The sequence below is a fragment of the Pagrus pagrus genome (genome assembly GCF_965226575.1).
Source record: "Pagrus pagrus genome assembly, chromosome: 3".
Lineage (NCBI taxonomy): Eukaryota > Metazoa > Chordata > Actinopteri > Spariformes > Sparidae > Pagrus > Pagrus pagrus.
The window spans coordinates 19,686,565-19,706,449 of record NC_140187.1 but is presented as its reverse complement, the minus strand read 5'-3'; the positions used below and the strand labels follow the sequence as shown (position 1 = coordinate 19,706,449).

General features: G+C 42.3%; 1 protein-coding gene and 1 long non-coding RNA gene across 4 annotated transcripts in view; one reads left to right on the top strand and one right to left on the bottom strand.

Moving 5' to 3' along the window:
- Positions 1-19,885, top strand: part of LOC311254365 (zinc finger protein 385A-like) — a 32,879-nt gene that overhangs the window by 8,518 nt on the left and 4,476 nt on the right. For both annotated transcript variants that reach the window (XM_084348090.1, XM_084348091.1), the window contains exons 2-4: positions 8,507-8,652; positions 12,432-12,542; positions 19,282-19,456. In XM_084348090.1, the coding sequence (XP_084204216.1) occupies positions 8,507-8,652; positions 12,432-12,542; positions 19,282-19,456 (432 nt within the window). The remainder of the gene's footprint in view (positions 1-8,506; positions 8,653-12,431; positions 12,543-19,281; positions 19,457-19,885) is intronic.
- LOC311254381 lies at positions 1,840-19,341 on the bottom strand. Of its 2 annotated transcripts, XR_014622244.1 has the most exons (5): positions 19,255-19,341; positions 19,083-19,162; positions 18,654-18,747; positions 12,301-12,477; positions 1,840-3,407 (listed from the first exon to the last, which is right to left on the bottom strand). It is a non-coding gene; the product is annotated as an uncharacterized lncRNA (long non-coding RNA). The 2 variants fall into 2 exon arrangements; XR_014622245.1 differs by lacking the exon at positions 1,840-3,407 and having other exon boundaries at positions 11,824-12,477.

The window sequence follows — 19,885 nt, the reverse complement described above, 5'->3', positions numbered from 1 at the left end:
GAGGGATGATATGGGAAATGTGTCCATGGCCACTCCTTTTCAATTACCTACAGTATGCAAGTCATGCAAGGTGTGATAGACGAGTGTGTTCATGGTACATTTAGGCTCCAACGTGTGGTCTACTATTAGTCTTGGCCGAACCACTCGGACCAATCAGCGTCCTTTCATGAACTACTGGAGACATGGTTTTGCTGTGAAGATAGAAACTGTTCGTTCAAAAAAAAACAAGGCAGCTCTTTAAGAGTTTAGAGTAGATGCTACGATAGCATTAGTTACTGTATGTCAGAATTGGGGAGTATGTCTTCATTGAAAGAAGAGCAAATAATGTCATTTAAGTTTGTTCGGTTTGTTGATCTGAGTGGTTGAAGTTAGTCTGTGATAGACAGAAGGTTCCAGGCACCTCCTAAACACTTTCCAAGGACTTTTCCTCTGGGCAACCCTATTTCAGAACAATCTATTCAGGGGTAGCTGATAAAATTAAGTTAAGTCATATTGATTTTATTTTTATAGCAAAAAAATGCCTCAAGGGGCTTGACAATCTGTCCTGACTACGACAGCCTCTGTCGCACGATTCGGATAAGGAAAACCATCGAGAGAAAAAAAAAAAAACTGACCATGCATGCTTGCAGAACATTTGTGCCCAACCCATCCAATAGTCGGTCAGATATTTCAGTCTGAACCAAAGTGGTGTTCTGACTGACCAACATTCCTGGGGTGATGCTGCTTACATGGCTAAATATAATCTGTATTCGGATCTGACAATTAACAGGCCTAGATTTTGTGCCTGAAGCTAATCACACCTTTGCAGTACTGAAAACTGATCACCAAGCAATCACATCAATCATTTTTGTGGCAGCCCTACTGTATGTGACGGTGTTGGAAGACTATGTTGTCCTGGGTGTCAGGAAATGGTTATAGGTGAGGGAAGGCAAGATATATTTGTCATTTAGTTCAGAGGAATTGTTGACCATAATTATAAAAGTCGGAGGCCGAACAAAACACTGACGTCTGTCATTGGCTGGTTCCGAGGATCAAATGGCAGAAGGGCACACAGGGTGACCATAGAGTCTCTGTTGTTTACTGTCCTGACGGTATGCAGACCACAGCTGAGCCACAAGCCTCTTACCCTACATTACCACTGTGTGCTGCTTCACAACCGAGCTATAGCATAAAACCACACTCTGCCCTTCAGACTCCAATCAGCTCCCAAAATACAACCTGTAATTTCTGCCTCTGCGGTAAAAAACAATATGCCATATGTATTTCAGCTGCATACATCCTGTTTTTGTTCTATTTTCATTCTCTGTTTGTTGAAGATTGTTATTCATTGCCTTTGCGTGTTCTCCATTGTATAAATCATAAGGAGATGCACCTGGCTTTTGTGCGTCTGATGCCATTGTTGTGTGTTCGCCCACATGTGCCTTTGTGCGTTTGCGTGCTCGCTTGTGTACTTTACATGCTCAGGTTTCCGTCAGTCTGTACCTGCAGTAGTGTGTTCTTCCAGCTCCCAGCAGGTGTGTAAATGGTTTGACAAACAGAATAATAATGTGGGGCAGGGCTGCAGGTCATGTTGACATGGAGGATCTCTAAATGGCTCTTACCACTGCTCTGCGTGGTTTCTGTGCTACATCATGACTGCAGTGTAATGAAAGAGAAAGCTGGCAGCCGGCTTCGGGATGTTCCAACACCTCCCAAAAGAGCTGAGGCCTGAGAGGAGCTACAGATAGGCAGATGTTCGTGAGCCTCTTTATGAAACAAAGCTCTCCGGTTAACATTCACACGACTGCCCAAAACTCTAAGGCACGGAGGGATTATGTGAAAATGACTAGGATTCATAAATGTACCGTTAACATAAACCTTTACCATCTGCCGTCCTTCCACGGCTTAAAGGGAAATTTCAATGTTTGTCAAGCCAGGTGTTGACCTTTATATTTTTGCCTAGAGTAATCTTTGGTTACAGACAGGACGCAAAGCTAAATGTAGATGTGGCATGATTGTGTACAAAATTAAGGAAAGAAGCAAGTGGGTGCAAATTAGAGCTGGGTAATATATATTGTTATTATAACGTTATCGTGATATGAGACTAAATACAGTCATAGATTTTGGATATCGTTGTATCCTGATGATGAAGGATTGTGTGTTTTAAAGGTAGAATTACAATAAAATGATATAATTTACTAAAATTAAAATCCACACCCACAGATGATTATTTATTAAAAATCTAATTGTGATAATATTTTGTGAAAGTACCAACAGTCCTTGGTACACTGCTGCTGTGGCGTCGTGACTGCCTGTCCGAATATTTAATTGTGAGTTTGGCTTTGATGGCAGTCAATAATGATGATGACCTGATTTTTCTTGACCCTCGTTCGCAGAGAGAGAGAGAGTGAGAGACACAGGGAAAAATATGCCTTTCACCTGATGTTTATATTTTTTCATGTGTGACATATTCTTCGGATACAGACATTGAAATTGTTGTGAATAATGACTATAGGTGGATCATTTTCACTGGCGCGTATGGCTCAATGGGCGTCAATTACCGTCATAATTACTACAGCCTCTAGAGGTCATTTGGGGGCATTTGAGAGAACCATCTCAAAATGTTTCATCTTGAGTAAATTCTAATCATGCAGCTTAATGAATCAAATTCATAAATGTACAGAGGCAAGGGGGGGAATAAGTGAGATGTTTGAAGAAAATAACCTGGTCTTGTTGCACTCTACTTCTACCTGAACACACTTTTTGTTCCGACTTGCCCCATGGCTAAATGTTTGTGTAATTATTTGAAGAAAATCAGCTTGTGTTTGATGATGCAAACACAGAACAGTGCATGCGTTAAAATCCTGCACAAAATGCACACAGCTGCAAATACACATAAAAATTGGAGCATATTGGCCACTTTCTCCATGTCTCAGGATTTTTGTGAATGCTGAAAACAAGACACGACACGTAGAAAAAACTGCAGGGAGGGCAGCAAAATAACCCAAAATTGTTCATGCGTTCATGACATTTTGCATGTGACAGCCAAAGGTTAACCCTTCCAAGCAGCTGTACCAACTGGACCGATTTTACATGAGATTTTTTACACATGTACAGCACAGTATGTCACATGCTGCTGCTCTCTGCCGTCTGTACATTAACCTGCAGGTTAACATGGCTCTTTACCTCCTCTGGTCACCTTGGACTCACCTCAAAACATGCGGCTCCCTCCCCCTCCTCAATGCTTTCCCTCTCTTTCCACCTCATCTCCCCTCCTCGTCCAGACCTCTTTTCCTCGCTCAATCGACTCCATCCTCTCAGCCCCCGCTGCCGTTATTTCCTACCCAGCTCCTCTTTGCTCGTCATCTCCAGTTCCTTCCCCAATCAGGGAGTTTTTTAACTCCTTAAAGATGTTTCGTAATCCGGCACTATGGTAAGACAAGACAGAATTTTTCATGAGAAATTTTTAGCAGGGAAAAGTCCAAACACAGCAATGTGCTACCATCATTACATAATGATTTCAATTTTAATGAAAGCAGGTCAAAATCTGTAGGGGGAAACAAAAGTATTCAGTAACTACAAATACTGCATGAAATCAGAGAGTGGAGCTGCAGGAGGACTACAGTAGCTGATCTCGCGAGCACTGCATTAAAACACACACACACACACACACACACACACACACACACACACACACACACACACACACACACACACACACACACACGCACACACACACACACACACATTTCCAGTGAAAGAGGACTTCTGAGAGTTCTCTGGGAGGTGGCATTTAAGCCTGGCCACTGGGGCGCAGAGCATCTATCATTAAAACAAAGTGCAGCCTGAAATCAACTGTGTTCTCCTTCACCAGCACTCAGCTCTCCTCCTCACCGTGTCCTTTCCTCACAGTCCAGATCTCACACAGCCAAACACAACATTAATCAGTGTTGAGCCGAGAAGTGACTCCTTTTCAGAGCATCGTTCATTCAGACTACAAAGGCCCGTGTGTGAATGTGTGTGTATTGTCGTCTTTCCCCTGCTTATAGGTTGAAATAGCCGCCTTTGACTTGAGGGTAAGCTGAGCTGCAGTAAATTGGATTTCATGCTCAGTCCTTCACAGTAGCAGTATGCGACACTAAGACAGAGCCATCTCCCCCCTGCAATCACGACAAAGTTAACACTGCGCTTCTTCAAAGGTTGGACCCTCTAACACGGTTGCAGTGCATGTACGCCACATGGGAGAGAGCTGATGTAACAAATCATTTCAAGTATTTATTTTGCAGAGAACTGGTTATTATGATGCCTGATGCCAAAACGTGGCAGCTCAGCATTCCTGCCACAAAACAAATAATTTGAACAGATGGCAATCATCAACATGTCATCAGCCACCGAATGTTGGATCAACACACAAAACATAGGCAAAAGACAAACAAGAGAACAGTGGATCCAGAGGTTTTCGGGTTAACAGAGCCACCACAGAGTTGTCCTTCTCTGCTGCAGGAAAAGCGAGGGGGTTTTTGTCAGGGGAAGGCTGGCTAATCTGCCACAGAAGCTCATTTCAGAGTCCTCTGTGCACAGCAGCCCATTTAGATGCAGATGTGAGGCGGCTGGCATCGTGTGCTGAGCCGGTCCTCTTGAGTGTTAAGCAGAGGGGCCCGGAACCAAAGGTGGCTGCATTTCATTTTTCTGCTATTTTTTTGGTGGGACCCTGCAGTGCTTCTGCCTCTCATCAGACTTCAATCTGCTAGACTGCATGTCAGCCAGTCTCCCGTCTGCTTCCCTCCTGGTCCCATCATGGAGCACAAAGACGGAGGCGGGCAGGGAATACAGAGAGGCTCCGGCAACGTCACTGACATTGACATTACCTCTGTGATCATTAAACCCAAATTGGCTAAATGAATTGCCAATTTGGGAAGCCTTAGTCACAGCATATTGGTGTGTGCATGCCTGTGTGTGCGCACATCTCAAGGTTTGTGAAATCAACTATGACAATAGGATTCTGTCTCTGGTTGTCTGTTTTTTTTTTTTTTTTTTGTTTCCCCCTCAGCGTCTCTTCATTTCTGTCCGAGTACCTCTCTCTCACAATCTACACAAAAATTCAATAAGCTATTACACAGGCATTGATCTTTTTCTCGCCCAAACATTTGCATTAGAAAAAAAAGGCAGTCAGATGAGGGGCTGGGTGAGACAGCGCTGTCGGTTCATTTTAGTGGAGAGAAGGAGCAATAGATGGTGAGGCCTGGATTTATAGAGTTTGGCAGCACTTTAACACTTTAACGCTCCTCAGAATGTGTCCAATCAATGCTCTCCCTCCCTGCGTGGTTGCTGTTGGGGAGACGTGGCGTTCACTTATCTGATGTCATTGTAAATCACTCAGGAGGAGGGTAGGTCAGTGGATGCTGCTACGCTCATACTGCATTGAGCTGCTGTGGGATGGTGCAGAATATGACCCTGAACACAATGTGTGCCAATGCTACACACATCACTGTATTGTGAAAGTCTGCACAGTAAATGCAGATGTATGAGTAACAGCAGACAAGCTCTGACCTTTAAATTGTAATGTGGCGTAAAATGAGCTGCGGATTTAACAGAAGCATGCCAAGAGTGTGCCTCACTAACCAAAGAGGAAACACAATGATGATCCCTCCAAGCCAGGCCATAAAGCTTAAACGTTATTGTCTTTTAACATGCTTTGTTAACCACATGCTTAATTGCATCTTCGATGATTTCCACTTCATTTTTTTTGTGTTTGACACAAAAACTAGAAGCGAGAATGAATCCATAGAATGTAATAGGTAATTTCGGTCTAGTGATCTTTTTTTTTCTCAAACAAATCCCACGAGAAGACAAAAAGCCATCAATTAACTGGTCTTAACGATATCTGTGTGGCTAAAGCCTGATATATCTTTTTCCTCTGAGCCATAGAGCACTGTTGCAAACTTTGGAGTCAACCCCACATACAGCGTCCTATAAATACTCACTAGCTCACCATATGTGTATTAATCCACTGCTGAAAATAGTCCCCAACAAATACGCTATTCACCCTTCTGAAACAAATGGGCTTGAGATCCATATAGAGACTGGGAGAAAGTATGAAAAGATGGACTAACACGTTGTTAGCTTCAGTCAACAAACATACAGTAATACCATTCTTATCCTTTAATATTTTAATTTTTTAAAAACAGGAATAAAAAAAAAAATCAAACTTTCTCTGATCATTTAAAAATAGTCCCAGATAGATTGGTCCTATCTGATCCTGCTATTGCTTACACTCATCCCGTCAGGATATCTGGTGTTGAGCGTTCGTTCATTCCTACATGTTCATATGTTGGTGTGAACTAAGGTGTGTTATTACCGCTGGTTTTTCACTCTGCACAAATCTTGCTGTGGCTGGTTTGGAGAGGTGATAATGGCCGCCACGTGAGCTATGGGATTTCATGGCATGTCTGAAGGACATCTAAACCGTGACCTCCACTTTTATATCTTATTCCCCTTCCTACCTTCGTTAACTCCCTCCCTCTCATGCACGGTATGCTAAAGCAGCCAGACACAAATGACAATGGCTGCAGCTGAGCTTCAGCTGCCAAAGCCACCCTGAAACGGTCTGAAGGGGAATGCCAGAAGGAGAGACTTTCCCCTGCGTCTATTTCGGATCCTGACAGCACAGTTTTTACGTCTCCCTTGCCGTCAGTGAAAGGAGCCTCCTCTGCCGTTACCAAAATAGCCTTTTCTTCCCCTCGTTTTGACAAGTGACCAATTTCTCTTTTCAAATGTAACAAAATGGTTAAGTAGTCATCACAAAGCAGTGGCAATAGAGGATGATGATTGCATATAATCTCAGGAGAAAAGATTATACAAATTCTTTCTGCATAGCTAGATTGGGCCTGAAGCGCCCTGCTGGTGTTACGCTAAAGAAGAAGAATAACTACAGGAAGCAGAAGTGGAAAGGAGAGAGCAAAACAGAAAGAGGATGAGGATGAACAAAACAGCTAGAAGGACTGGTGCTGGAGTGAGGAGAAGTACAGACTGGGGATACAGAGGCAGACAGACGGAATAAGGGACCATGAAATGAGGATAGAAAACTGTGCTTGGTGAGAGAGAGACAGAGGGAGAAATGGAGAAAAGGCGGATATCTGCAGCACCCCAGCTGCGAGGCTTAAGGAGCTTAGCCCTCCTGCCCATCACAGAACACTCCTCAAGTGCAGGCATTCACCGCTGCTGAGCTACTACTAGGAGAAAAGTGAGCAAGAGAGAGGAGAGGTGTGGGTGGGTAGTGGGGCTGGATATGGAAAAATGACGCAGAATATGAGGGTTTATATTTTGAAAAAGGGGAGTATTAGATTTATTTAAAGAAAGGAACATGATCTGATTTGATGATTAGCTTGAAAGGAATAATTGGACACACTCTCATTTTTCTTTCTTGTCAACAGTTAGATGAGAAGGTCAACACCACTCTCACCTCTTTGTCGTAATTATTTATATATATATATATATATAGCCAGCAGCTGGTTAGCTACAAACAAGACAAGATAAAGGTCCCATATTATGCTCATTTTCATGTTCAGACTTTCTGTTTTGGGTGTCTGTTATGAAATGTTTACATGCTTTGTTAAAAAACACACATTATTTTTTTCATACTGTCGGATCTCTATTCACCCTGTTTGAACGCAGTTTTAGCTCTGGTCTCTTTCAGGCCCCACACCTCTAAAAACCCAGTCTCTGATTGGTCAGTTCTGACAGGCCAGAGCAGGCACCACCCACCGTGTGAAACCACAGCTGTACTGGGGGCATAGCTGAGGCCGGTGACTCAGTTGTGACATTATAATCTTATGGAGGTCCATGAATTGAGCATTTTGATGACCTGGACCTATTTTTAGTTAAAGAAAGAAATGGATTTATCTTTTTGTACCATATGGAATCTTTAATATGTGAACTTTAGAAGTACTGGTAGGTGGACCTTGTTGTGCTATGCTAAGCTAAGCTAAGATGCTAAGCTAAGCTAAGATAACCTGCTACCAGCGGAAGCCCAAAACACCAAAATATGCCTTTAAGAAAATATTTCATTAAATGTGGTATTTGTTATCATCTTGTCACAAACACACCTTGTGCAATGATTTCAGATTTCATTTTTGCCAATATCCAATATCTATATTTCTCAACTAATTTTGGCCAATTGCTGATGCAGATACCAATATATTTAATATGTTTTTTCAGCCTAATTGCAGAGAACGTTAAGTCTGTTGTGTATTGGAATTAACATAGCATTATACTTTCATTATTCTTATTGTGTTGACCCACTGGCATATGTGGACAGAAAAATACTTGCTGTGCTGTGCGTGCACACAATTAAAGCTACATTTTATGGATTTAAAATATCAGCAGAAATGTTTATTTCAGGCTAATGCCAACATTGAATCTTTTACTGATGCGCCGATATGATCATTCATCCCTATTCTCTACATTATTCGCTGTAAGTGGAACACACATCATTTATAGGATTTTGTTGTTTGTGCATCTTCCACAGGAAGCGTAAACCGACCGGGGCCGGTCCCTGCCTTCCTCAGGAGCCCGTCTGTCATCCCTACCCCACTGGACATGAAGCCCTTCCTCCAGTTCCCCCTGGAGTCGCCTCACCCGGCCAGCATCGGCCTCTTCCACAACTTCAATACAGTGAGTGCTTGCAGCCTTACCTGCATACAAGCATGTATACACGTGTGCTCAGACAGCGTCTGGGATTTGTTATCATCTCGTTTCACTTAACAGAAGGCAGAGCAGGTATTCAGTGGAAGTTTTGGAGCGTTGCCTCCTGAGTGAAGACAAGTGATGAAGTGCTGAGGATTTATGCTGTATAATCCAAAATGATAAGGTGACAGCTGTTTACTTTTTGTTCAGCAGAGTGAGTTTCAGCATAATTGAGAAAATGCCCCGGTGACTGTTTTATTGCAATAAAATGAGTTACAGCTAATCAATTGTATAAGAGGCACAGGCTGTGTTCTCTGTAGTCAGCATTTTCTGTGGCTCCTTCTCATTTCCAGATTGGGTTTCATGTGAAGGTCAGCGTGGCCACAAACACGGATGCACGTGCACCACGCACACACACATTATCGGCTAGCTCATTTTTATGCGCTCAGGCAAAATGACCCTTCCGCAGGTTAATGATTCATCCAGCTTCGGCGAGGACATTGAGTGTGGCCACTAATGCCAGAACACCTAAATCCAAATCACTCTCTGTCCGCACAGTAAAATTCAAAAAGTCTATAACGCTGCTGTCACAGAGGGACAGAAGACTGGAGTCTTCATTCAAAGCCTGATCAGCCTGCTCGTCTCCAGAGGCTGCAGAGACAAAAAGGACACAATGAGAAGGACGGGCTGACAAAAACACTCAATTAGTGTGTTTATGGTTTGAAACACAGCAATGCTCCAGTGTGGGTCGAAACTTTTTGTGCAGTGTGGAGTTTTGTGAGTTATCTAGAGAGCTCATATCAGGTCTGACTCAACAGGATTACAAGTAATTTCCAGACACTTAAGATCCTCAGGAGTATACTGTGGGTCTCACCTGCCTGTATTGAGACATAAGCTGCACAGTGAGGCATGGTGAGTGCAGAGGGAGAAAATGAGCCTCTCCCACTCTGTTGATTTGTTGCTCTCCCGAGGAAAATCATTTTTCTGTAACGCTAAAGTTTAATGTGCATGTTATTACTCCATGTCAGTTGGTTTTGGAAAGATATATCACTTTGAAGTTTAGCAATCTTTCAGTTTTTTATTGTATCAAAGATAGGCATTCTGTACATAACTGCGATTCGCGATGTAAACCCGATAATCATCAAAATATTCTTAAAACTTTCAAATTAAAAACTACCAAAACAAATATTAGTATTGCCTCACAGACAGGACATACATCTTTTTTTTATGAAAAACAATCAACCAGCGAATGCTAAATAAGTAATCATGGTGGAAACCTCATCTCCTTGTCCTTATTTAGTTTGGAATGTGTAGTATTTACACACATCTGTTTAACTTGTTATTGTGGAGGATACAATGTGCAAGCCATGCCTTCAGCCATGGTGGCAGTCTTAAGCAATTCAAAATAAATCAGGAAACCAATAAAGGACTGTAAATCAGCAAGCTAGACAGCTTTTTTTCTCATTCATGTGAGGATATTCATGATTTTCTTGAGTCACAGTTATCCCGATAAAGTTATCTCTATAAAGTCTTTTACACTGTATCTCCCCACTTCACATTACACTCATTGGCTCTGTTGTCGAAGAGCACAACACAGGATTTAGATTTCTGGAGCCAGGCTAACTGTCGTTTTTATGAAACAGCTACAGCAATGAATCCTCTCAACTCACAGATTAAGTGCGCTGTAAACAAATAAAAGAGTTGCTCTTCCCCTGTTGCATCCCTGACAGAGTAGCCTCTAAATTTGTGTTTTCTGCCACCAGTGGTCAATAACGTGCCGTTACAAACACAACTACCTGCTGTAGGACAAAAAAAATGCATTTGTTGTTACTACCAAATCAAGAGTGAAATCTTAAGGATTATAACTTTTATAATCTGAAACAAATGAATAAACAGATATCTTACAATGTGCTATCTCAGAATAAAGCAGCGAATGAACTCCAACCTCAGAAAAACATGTGGCACACAGGGTAAAATTCTGGTGTAACAAAAGCTTCATTGTTTGATGAAGGAGAGAGTGAAAGAGGAGACAGAAAGTGGACTAATAGGTTAATGAGGTTATAACAGTAGGGACGAGAACAGGTGGTCAAATAATGGCAGCAAAAAACTCGGGATATGACGGGAGGCAGAGACCACCAACGAAAGAGGGACAGGACAGCGAGAGAGAGGTTTTTGTCAACCTTGTTGGCTCACAAACGATGACACATACACAACGCACTCTAAACACAAAGGCTGTCAGACCTTCACCCATGCATAATGTTGGCACTGAGACAAATGTACGGATGTAAACAAACAAGGTGTTACAGGGCCTCCACATGAAGAGCACACAACAAGAGAGGTGATTTGGAGACACGAGTCAGAGACCGGAAGCAAAAAAAAAAAGGCAGGCTAAAGTCTATAAATATTTCTAACAATGCATTCAAACAGGGTTTAAGTTTTCAGACCAATTATACCATTTCCCCTGGTGCCTGGCGCTTGAGAGTGTAAACAGTCTCTCATTTGGCAGCGTGCGTTCACAGTCTGAGCAGGAGATGAGAGGCTGAGTAAAACCGCAGTGTGCTTTTGGCTGCTTAATGAGGGCAACACCCAGCGCTGTGGTTGTTGAACCCTGCCAATGGGTCAGAGCTCACACGAGTCCATTTGAGTTACTAAAAATGAGGCAGTAAACATTTCATAAGAGAATGACGTGGCTTAAATCTGTTGCTTGATCTGATAATAACAAGCTTCGTTGGTATTTTTAGCCCATTGTTTTCAATCTGGCATTTAATTAAAGATAGTTCAGAATGACTTTTATCCCATTATTTTTATATATATACTTGTTTATTGTTTACTTTTTCCATCTTATTAAACATTTTCATTGCTGCTGTCTTTACAATATACATATTTCTCCATTCTTATGATTAATTGCTTTAGTCATATTATGTGAATCACCAAATAGGATGTGTGTTGAGCTGCTTCTAATGACAGCAGTTACACCTCTGTAATGACAGAAATAGACCTCTGTATTCAAACTTAAGTCAACCCATAAATGTTGGAAATCTAATCCTCAGTTGTTTTGTTTTTAATTACTGTACCGACAGCATATTGTTATGTTATCCCAGGCTTGTGCATATTTCACTTGGATAATTTCATTGTTCATTGTTTTACATTTTTAGTGTATTTCTGTATTTTTACCACTCACTGACTATTTAAAAAGTGGAATTCAATTTCCCTGCAGCAGAATTTGATTGCTTTTCTCCCTACAAGGATGTCATGTCCCTAAAGCAACCGTAAAGCTGAATCTTATCTAAAATACATTTGATCTCTTATCAAGGTACTTCACAGAAAACCTTGCTACTGTCTCGTGTAATACTCAGGTTATGATGTTTTGAAAAGCAGCAGTTTTGTAGCGCACAAACATAGTACAATTTTTGGGAGATAGGGGTCTGTAATTAGGCTCTTCTAACCCCAGCATGAATTAAAGCGTTTGAACGGCACCCAAGAACTCCGGCACAGACAGCGGCACCAGCTGCTGCTGAGAAAACACACACCCTCCTGTCCACATCAATCACTGCTCCCTCTTCAATTCACTCTTCACCACTCTTTTTTTTTATCTCCCAGCTTTCTCCCCCTTCGGCAGCTCCGCCTGTCATTCACCTGCACTTTTTCTTCAAAACCTTTCTCTCTCATCCACGTCCAGTGGATTAGGAGAAACACAGAAACACTGCCCTCCAAATCCTCCTGCGTTGCTGAGTCTTTGATGTGACCTCTGGCTTGTCTCTCCTCAGATGGACCCTGTCCAGAAGGCTGTGATGACGCATACCTTTGGCCCACCTATGGTGAAGACAAAGCGACCAATCATCTCTTGCAACGTCTGCCAAATACGCTTCAACTCGGAGGTAAAAAACCTTGAATGGTCCAAATGAAGGGCTTGCTTAGACAATATCCTGCTGAGCTAGTCAAGCTTTGGATTTCAAACAATACCAAATTGATATGTATGAGGAAGTAATGTGAGTGATATTTGGTATTTAAAGCGTATTAAGGCTGGTGTCTACAGCCTTACCAACAATAAAAACTACAAAAAGCAGAAGTGTAAGAAAATGATTAAATAGTGTCTCAAATGTTGGCTGCAAAAATGTTAGCACTTCAGGCTAACTTGCTACTACTGACAGTAGTAACCAAGCACATCATTAACTAACAAGTTTGTTAGTTTACAGGTTACGTTTAAAACAAGCACATCCACTATGTAGCGCTTCCCCACTATATTAAAGCTGGTCCCAGACGCCACAATATCAGATTTAAGGACAATGTTAGCAGCTCTGTCCTGCTCTTTACTGTATTTGATAAAGTTAGACTCCTCCAACCCCCAGATGAACTCTTTACCCAAGATAGAGTTTGATAATGTTTGCATATCACATGAGTAAGCCCTCATCCTCAAAGCCTTTATTCTTGTAACATTAAGCGTAAAAACAAAGCAGCCAACCTTGGTTATGTTAGCATGAATTAACAAGTCGGTTCTCATCATTGTTCTAACCAGTTCTACTCTGCAATAAAAAAACAATGTTGTGTCTTTATTTTAAGCCTAGATGGGCCTCCTCATGCGTCCATGCTTTTAGGCCCATAGAGCCATCCATTGACATTATTTCCTGTTGGCTCCCTGCAGACATGAATGGAATAAAATCATTTAATCTTCTAGATGTTTCAAATGTTACTGGACCGAATGGACCCCAGGGCAGATACAGTACTGATTGTTAGTAATCAAGGAGACCTATAACAGATATATGGAACCAATATACATTTGCTGTAAAAATTTAAATCTCAGTGTCGAAATTTTTGACTGCAGACAGAGAAAAAAATGCCACATCAGAGCCAACGTAATGCTTTTAGGCATAGGCAGGTAATCCCTAACTGTTATCATTGTAAAATGGATGTGTTCCTGATAAATACAAACAGCTTGACAGGCATAACCACAGTAACTATGAGGGTGGAGCTTAGTAAACAGTCTTACTGTCTGCCCTGCACCTGCACTCTAATAACGTTAAATCATGACCTAAAATGTTAGTAGGCTGGACTCAAAGTTAGTTGTTGATTGACTGTACAGCTGGTGCAGGTGAGAACTTGGTTCACAGTTTCTCAGCTCCAATTTTAGCTGTCCAGGAAGGAGAGTGGGGGAAGGAAGACCGAGGAAAAAACCCTGCTTGCTTAATCAGTGACTGTCCAGTCTAACTTTTTATGTGCACAATATGAGCAAAGGGAATGTTGCATAACAAACGCAAATGGAAAGAGAGCAAGATTCAAGAAGTTTGCTGAACCTTTCCTTTTAAATGCCTACAGAGATTTTGTTTGGCTGAACCGTTGAAAACATATTTCAGGTGTTGATAGCGAACCTCTCAGTACAACAAGTGTTTTTTTAATGGTCTCTGATGAGGTTTTAATGGAGCAATGTGAGATGTGTGAGGGGGGGGGACCACAGCTAACAGGAGCTTGTCCTCAAAGCCATACCTTAAAGCTGATTGAGCACATTTTCTGCATTTCACTGGTGACAGAGACAGGCGGCGCTATGCCAGCATAAGGCAGAGGGACTGAAATAAAAGCATCCAGTAGTGATGAAACTCTAGAGGAATGATTTGAGTGTCTCCGTTAAAGAGGCAGTAGTCTTAACTGAAGGTGAAAAGCAAATAACTCATAATGTGGACATCTGAAACCCGGCTACGGGATGACATGATTGATGTGTTAAGAGGCTAGTGCTGGGCCTTTAACGGTGTGTATGTGTCTGTGAGTACATGTGTGCAGTGGAAATATTTTGATGGTTGGTTACAGTTCCTGGTGGCCTTCAGATGGTTCACAACTGTTCTAATGACGCTGCCTTTGTCGATTATCTACAGAAAGATAAATGTGACCTCTGCAATTATCCCACAGGAAAACAGCTCACACTATTTTCTACCGTTAATTCTATCAGAAGTTTAAAAAAGTTAAACTAAACATCTTCATGCAGCGTGTATTTATCGATATTAAAAAGGCTTTTACGGATGGAAAAATCCTGGTGTTGACGACCTACAGTGTAACCTCTAACCTAAACATGAGTAGAAATCAAACAAAAACCTGACACAGAAGCCTAGCTAAAAATATAAATGCATTCCAGTGATGAAGCGCTAAATACTTGTACTCTAAATGCAGTGGTGTGTAAAGGACACAGTCAGGGAGGGAGTCATCTGAAACTGTTCTCTCTGTGAGGGGCCGCTTAATTATATCTCCCCTGCTCAGACCTGCGTGTTCTCACATGGTCTACATGAGCGTGGGGTACAGAACATGAGCGGGGATCGCTCTTATTTACTACAGCATGTTCATATTTACATACTGCATGTAAGAAAATGTATGTGCGTGTTTCTAACTTGTGTCACGCATGTGCTATGCGTTGAAACCTCTGATACCGAGCCACCTGTTAGTGCTGCCTGCTGTTTTACTTGCAAGCCGCGGTGTGCATCTGCTCTGCTGCAGCTCTACAGCATTTTCCACAGTAACCCGAGAGACTGGGAGCTTAAAGCACGGTGGACATTCTTTAATAATGAAGGAATACTCTGCTTACAGTTCAGTACTTGGCTTACTTGCGCTGTCTGGGCTGCGCTGCAGTTAAAACGCAGACAAACGTTCATTATTTTTCACACAGCACCAAAGTGCATTAATAATACCAACGTTTTCTTTAGTGTTTACGTCTGAGGCAGGCCGGTGTCGAGTGGGAGCTCTCAAGTACTTAGTGAAAGAGGCAGATTGATTGATAGTGGCCATTCAGACGCAGGTGCTCTTCGCTGCTACTCCGCTGTAGCCACACGTGTTGTAATTATAACATTGCAATTCATTTCGGGCCACAGAGGACAGATTAGCCTGCCAGTGTTTAGCTCAGCTCTGCTGCAAGGCTGACGTCACGCCGTGCTGCATTAGCCATCGTCACCACTGCAGTACCACACTGGACCCCTCTCTCTCCTTCTTCCTCTCTGTTCTTCTAAGGGCAACACCAAACCTTGTTCCATTCACATCCCCTGTCTGTTTAAGTTTGCTCACCATTTTCCCTGTCAGTTTTCATGTCTCTGCGTCTCCCTCTGTGGCATATACTGTATCATCTGTCCCCCTCTCCTTCTCTCCACCTCTCTCCAGCATCTTCCCACCCCCTCTTCCTGTCGCTGCTGCCAGTACCCCCGTACAGTAGATCTGGCTGCTAGACGCGCTCTCTCTGCTTTCTGTGCCTTTGTCGCTTTATAGATAAAACATCAAAGCACATCCTGCTTAGAGAGGAAAAGGATTTCAGGGACATTCACTTGCTCTCATTTTCTCCCCCTTAAATCCCATCTCTGCCTCTTCATTCCTCTTAATCCCCCTTTCCATAGGCGCTTTCGTAGCTTCTCTCAGTCCATTTCACCTGCTATACCAAACGTCATTTATATTTTATCATTATTCACTTTCCTCTTCACTGCGAAGATCAGATGCTTTAATCTCTTTTATATCCTATTGTCTTTGCTGCATCCCACCCCCACCTCCGAGGCTGTCAAGATTTTGGAGCCTGAATTGATGGCACATCCTCATCGATTTCTTAAGACGTGACACCGAAGGTCACAGGGAGAGTGGAAGTATCAAAGCTCAAGGGATTGGGAGTTGCAGAGAGGCAGAGGAAACTAAGAAGGACAGCAGCACAAAGTGTGGACTGCAAAGAGAGGAAGGAGCATTGAGTATTTCTGCTGTCAGTTGTTCGTGGAGTTGTTGGGCTTCATCCCCTTGTCTAATTGCAGGGCTTTGGGTAGCAGCAGCCAGAGGAGTTGGGTTACACAGGCGGAGCTATATCTGCCTTTCTGTCATCACCAATCAGGATGAGGGCTATATGGGTAACTATCATTGGCAGTTAATACCTCGGGCTTACAGAGGCATCCTGAACACGTCCCAGTGGTCCACTTGCCTCAGAGAAGCATCCCACCCTGCAGAGCCCCTGACATGTACCTGTCACGCGCCTCATGTGGGTCCCTTAGCTTCGTTATTGACATAATGCAACCTACCTAATCCCAGCAGGCCTCTTGCTTGTGCATACACATGCACGTACAGGCACACACACAATATTGTATCATTGTATTAGCGAGAGCTTACAGGAACTATATTTGTGCCCTAACATCTCACTCACTTTCCTTTGATTTTATTTGAAGCTGACATGCATGTGTATATCTAGACTCGAAGGGTAAACGCTGATTTTCCAGCCCAGTATTTTAAGGAATTATCGACATGTTGGATGCTTCTGAACCTCTTGTATATGATCAGTGTCAATGTTATGTGCCAGTGCAGAAGGTAGTGGGTCCTATCTGTAGCGAGGCAGAAAGTTTGTTAGTTTGACAACCTAGGAATGAGACTCAGCAAAATAACATCCCTTCACACATGGCCATCACACTGGCCAAAAAACCCACTTATACCCACTAACGTCTGGCTTTTGTGTGTTACGTGAATGTAAATTATCAGGATTTACTCCTGGGTCAATTAACCCTTCAGTAGTCACAGGTATTTATCGCCTCTGGCTCGGCCTGGCTGTGATGTGAACAGACTAATTTTATTCCACTTTTCCGGCGCAATGCTATGACATGTTGAACTTAAGTGTGTTAAATAGAGACTTAAGTCAAAGATATAAAAAAAGTAACTGTTGTTTGTGGCTTCTGTGTGGGCGCAGCCTAGTCAGCATGTGCAACTAGAAGGAAGTGAGATGTCACTTCTTTAGCAACAATTCAGTATCATGTCTTCTGGATGTAGTCTGAAGTATATGATCTGCTGCTTTCTACTGTTCCCTGTTTTGTTTTGGCAAATTTGTGCTGACGAACAGGACACACAAGGGGAAAATAGAAAGGCAAATTTGGAGTTAATTGCTGATTATGAGTGGGTTTCAAAAACCACCTGAGATAGTTGGTACAGCCTGTAGTTCATTAAGCAGTAAAACATTAACATACACTCCAACATAAGTCATGTTTATATGCAAAGCTCATAAAAACAAATGTAAAGGTGATATAAATGCCAACTGCTTGTTAATGTCTTTAGCCTTGTCTTATTGGTTTTAAAGAACACAGTGCAGAAAACGTTGCACAGGTTGATTTTACTTTTTCGATTTACTGAACATTTTAGACAATAAAGATTATTGTTAGACTGTAAGATATCCTGCCTCCACTACATATATTTTTCAAGCGTTTGAGAGATCATTGCAAAAAATTTGTGTATATTGCCATATCCAAGCTCACTCCCCAACCATAACCATATTATAGTAACCATGTGTAGATACAACTGTTTTTTTTTTGATCAACAATGGCTGTCAGTACAATGCTCTTGAAAAATGGGGTTTCATTTCAGGAACATCTTAGGGATTATAACTTCAGCACGTAACTCATCTCCTGTTACCTTAACCCAAACTCTGATGAACTGAAACCTAAACTCTACACCCACACAAATGACTGACACAAATGTCCACTCCTCTTCATATTTCCCATTTCCTGAGTTTAAACTGATCCTCTTAGGCAATCACACAAGGACAAGCAGGCAAACTCACACTCATGGGCACAAACTCTTCTTGATTTGCTCCATTTTTTTCTCTCAGTAGCTGACTGTCAACTGTCACCGGTCGCCCACAGGCCTCCAGCCCATTTCAGATAATCCCACCACTCAATAATCATCATCAGCTCGGCAGGCCAGTTCAGTGATTACACCAGTAGTGAAGGAAGACGAGAATATACTCGAGGCTAATCTTCCCCAACAGCCTAATCAGCACATCAGACCTGCAAACCATCAGCTAAACAAGCCATTTACTCAATTGCACCGAATATGCAGGGTACCAGAATATATTTCAGCGTTTGTGAGTAGTTATTGTAGTATACTTGGGGTCAAAAAATGTGTGTGTGGGGGGTTCATTTCATTTTAAATGTATTGAGGCAGGGAGCACCCTTGGTTATAAACTGCCACTCAGTCGTTTAGCTCCTGCTACAGTATGACATCCTCACCTGGAAGCTGCCCAGCACAACCACAGTCTTCAACTGATGGTCACTTGATAGCTCAAACGGAGATCATGGGAGTTACTGTAGGTGCTTTGTCGGGCTGCAAATACAGATTTTGTTCATTATGAAATCATCTCATTATTTTCCAAATTAATCATTATTTCTGTAAATTGTCAAAAAATAAAAAATGTGAAAAATGCGTGTTACAATTTCCCGGAGCCCAAAGTCAAACTGCTTCTTTTGTCAAACCAAACAGTCCAAAACACAATGACTCTTCATTTTCTATCATAAATGACAAAGAATAACAGCAAATCTTTACATTTAAGAAGCTAGCCAGCAAAAGACTGTCATTGAATTTGAGAATGCCCCTTTCTGGTCACAAATCTCTCAACTCTTAATAGTAAAGCAAGGGCAATTCCATGTCAAGACATTTACCTTTTGAAGGATTTGGTGTGGGTTCACTTCACTGATCTAGGTTCACTTACTGGCTCTCTGACATCAGCTCATATGGCTGTCTAGAAGACAAAAGGAAATAAAAATTACCGACACGGCGAACTGAATGAAATGTTCTGTTAAAAAACGGAAATCCATGACTTTTAACGTAAACCTTTGATATGTGTTTTTCTTCTGCCAGAGCCAGGCAGAGGCCCACTATAAGGGGAACCGCCATGCTCGGAGGGTGAAGGGAATCGAGACATCCAAGACTGCTCGTCTTCAAGATGGCGACAAGCAGCACCCTCCCCCTACTGCTTCACCCACCCCACCTGGCCCCTCGCCATCCAGCCCTGAGCCTGATCCTAATAAGCAGGGTGAGCATCACCTGTGACATATGATGTTACTCTCTCTCTCTCTCTCTCTCTCTCTCACACACACACACACACACACACACACACACACACACACACACACACACACACACACACACACACAAACACACACACACACACACAGAAATCTGTTACAGAATGACACAGATGCACAACACAGCTGTTGTGTGAAATGATAGAAACACCAGAGAGGACTGTTGGTATCTACTAAGAAATGTGGTGTTAATATGATTTCAACAGAAGAAAAAAAAAGTAAACATTTGTTGATTCAGGATTTCATCACAGTCTAACATTAAGCTGAACTATGAAAAATAAAAAGTACAGTAGTCATACACTAAGTCTTGTCTAGCTAAGGTGTCACCACACAGGGGTGACCAGACCTGCTGGCAGGTCCAGATGGACTGACACAGC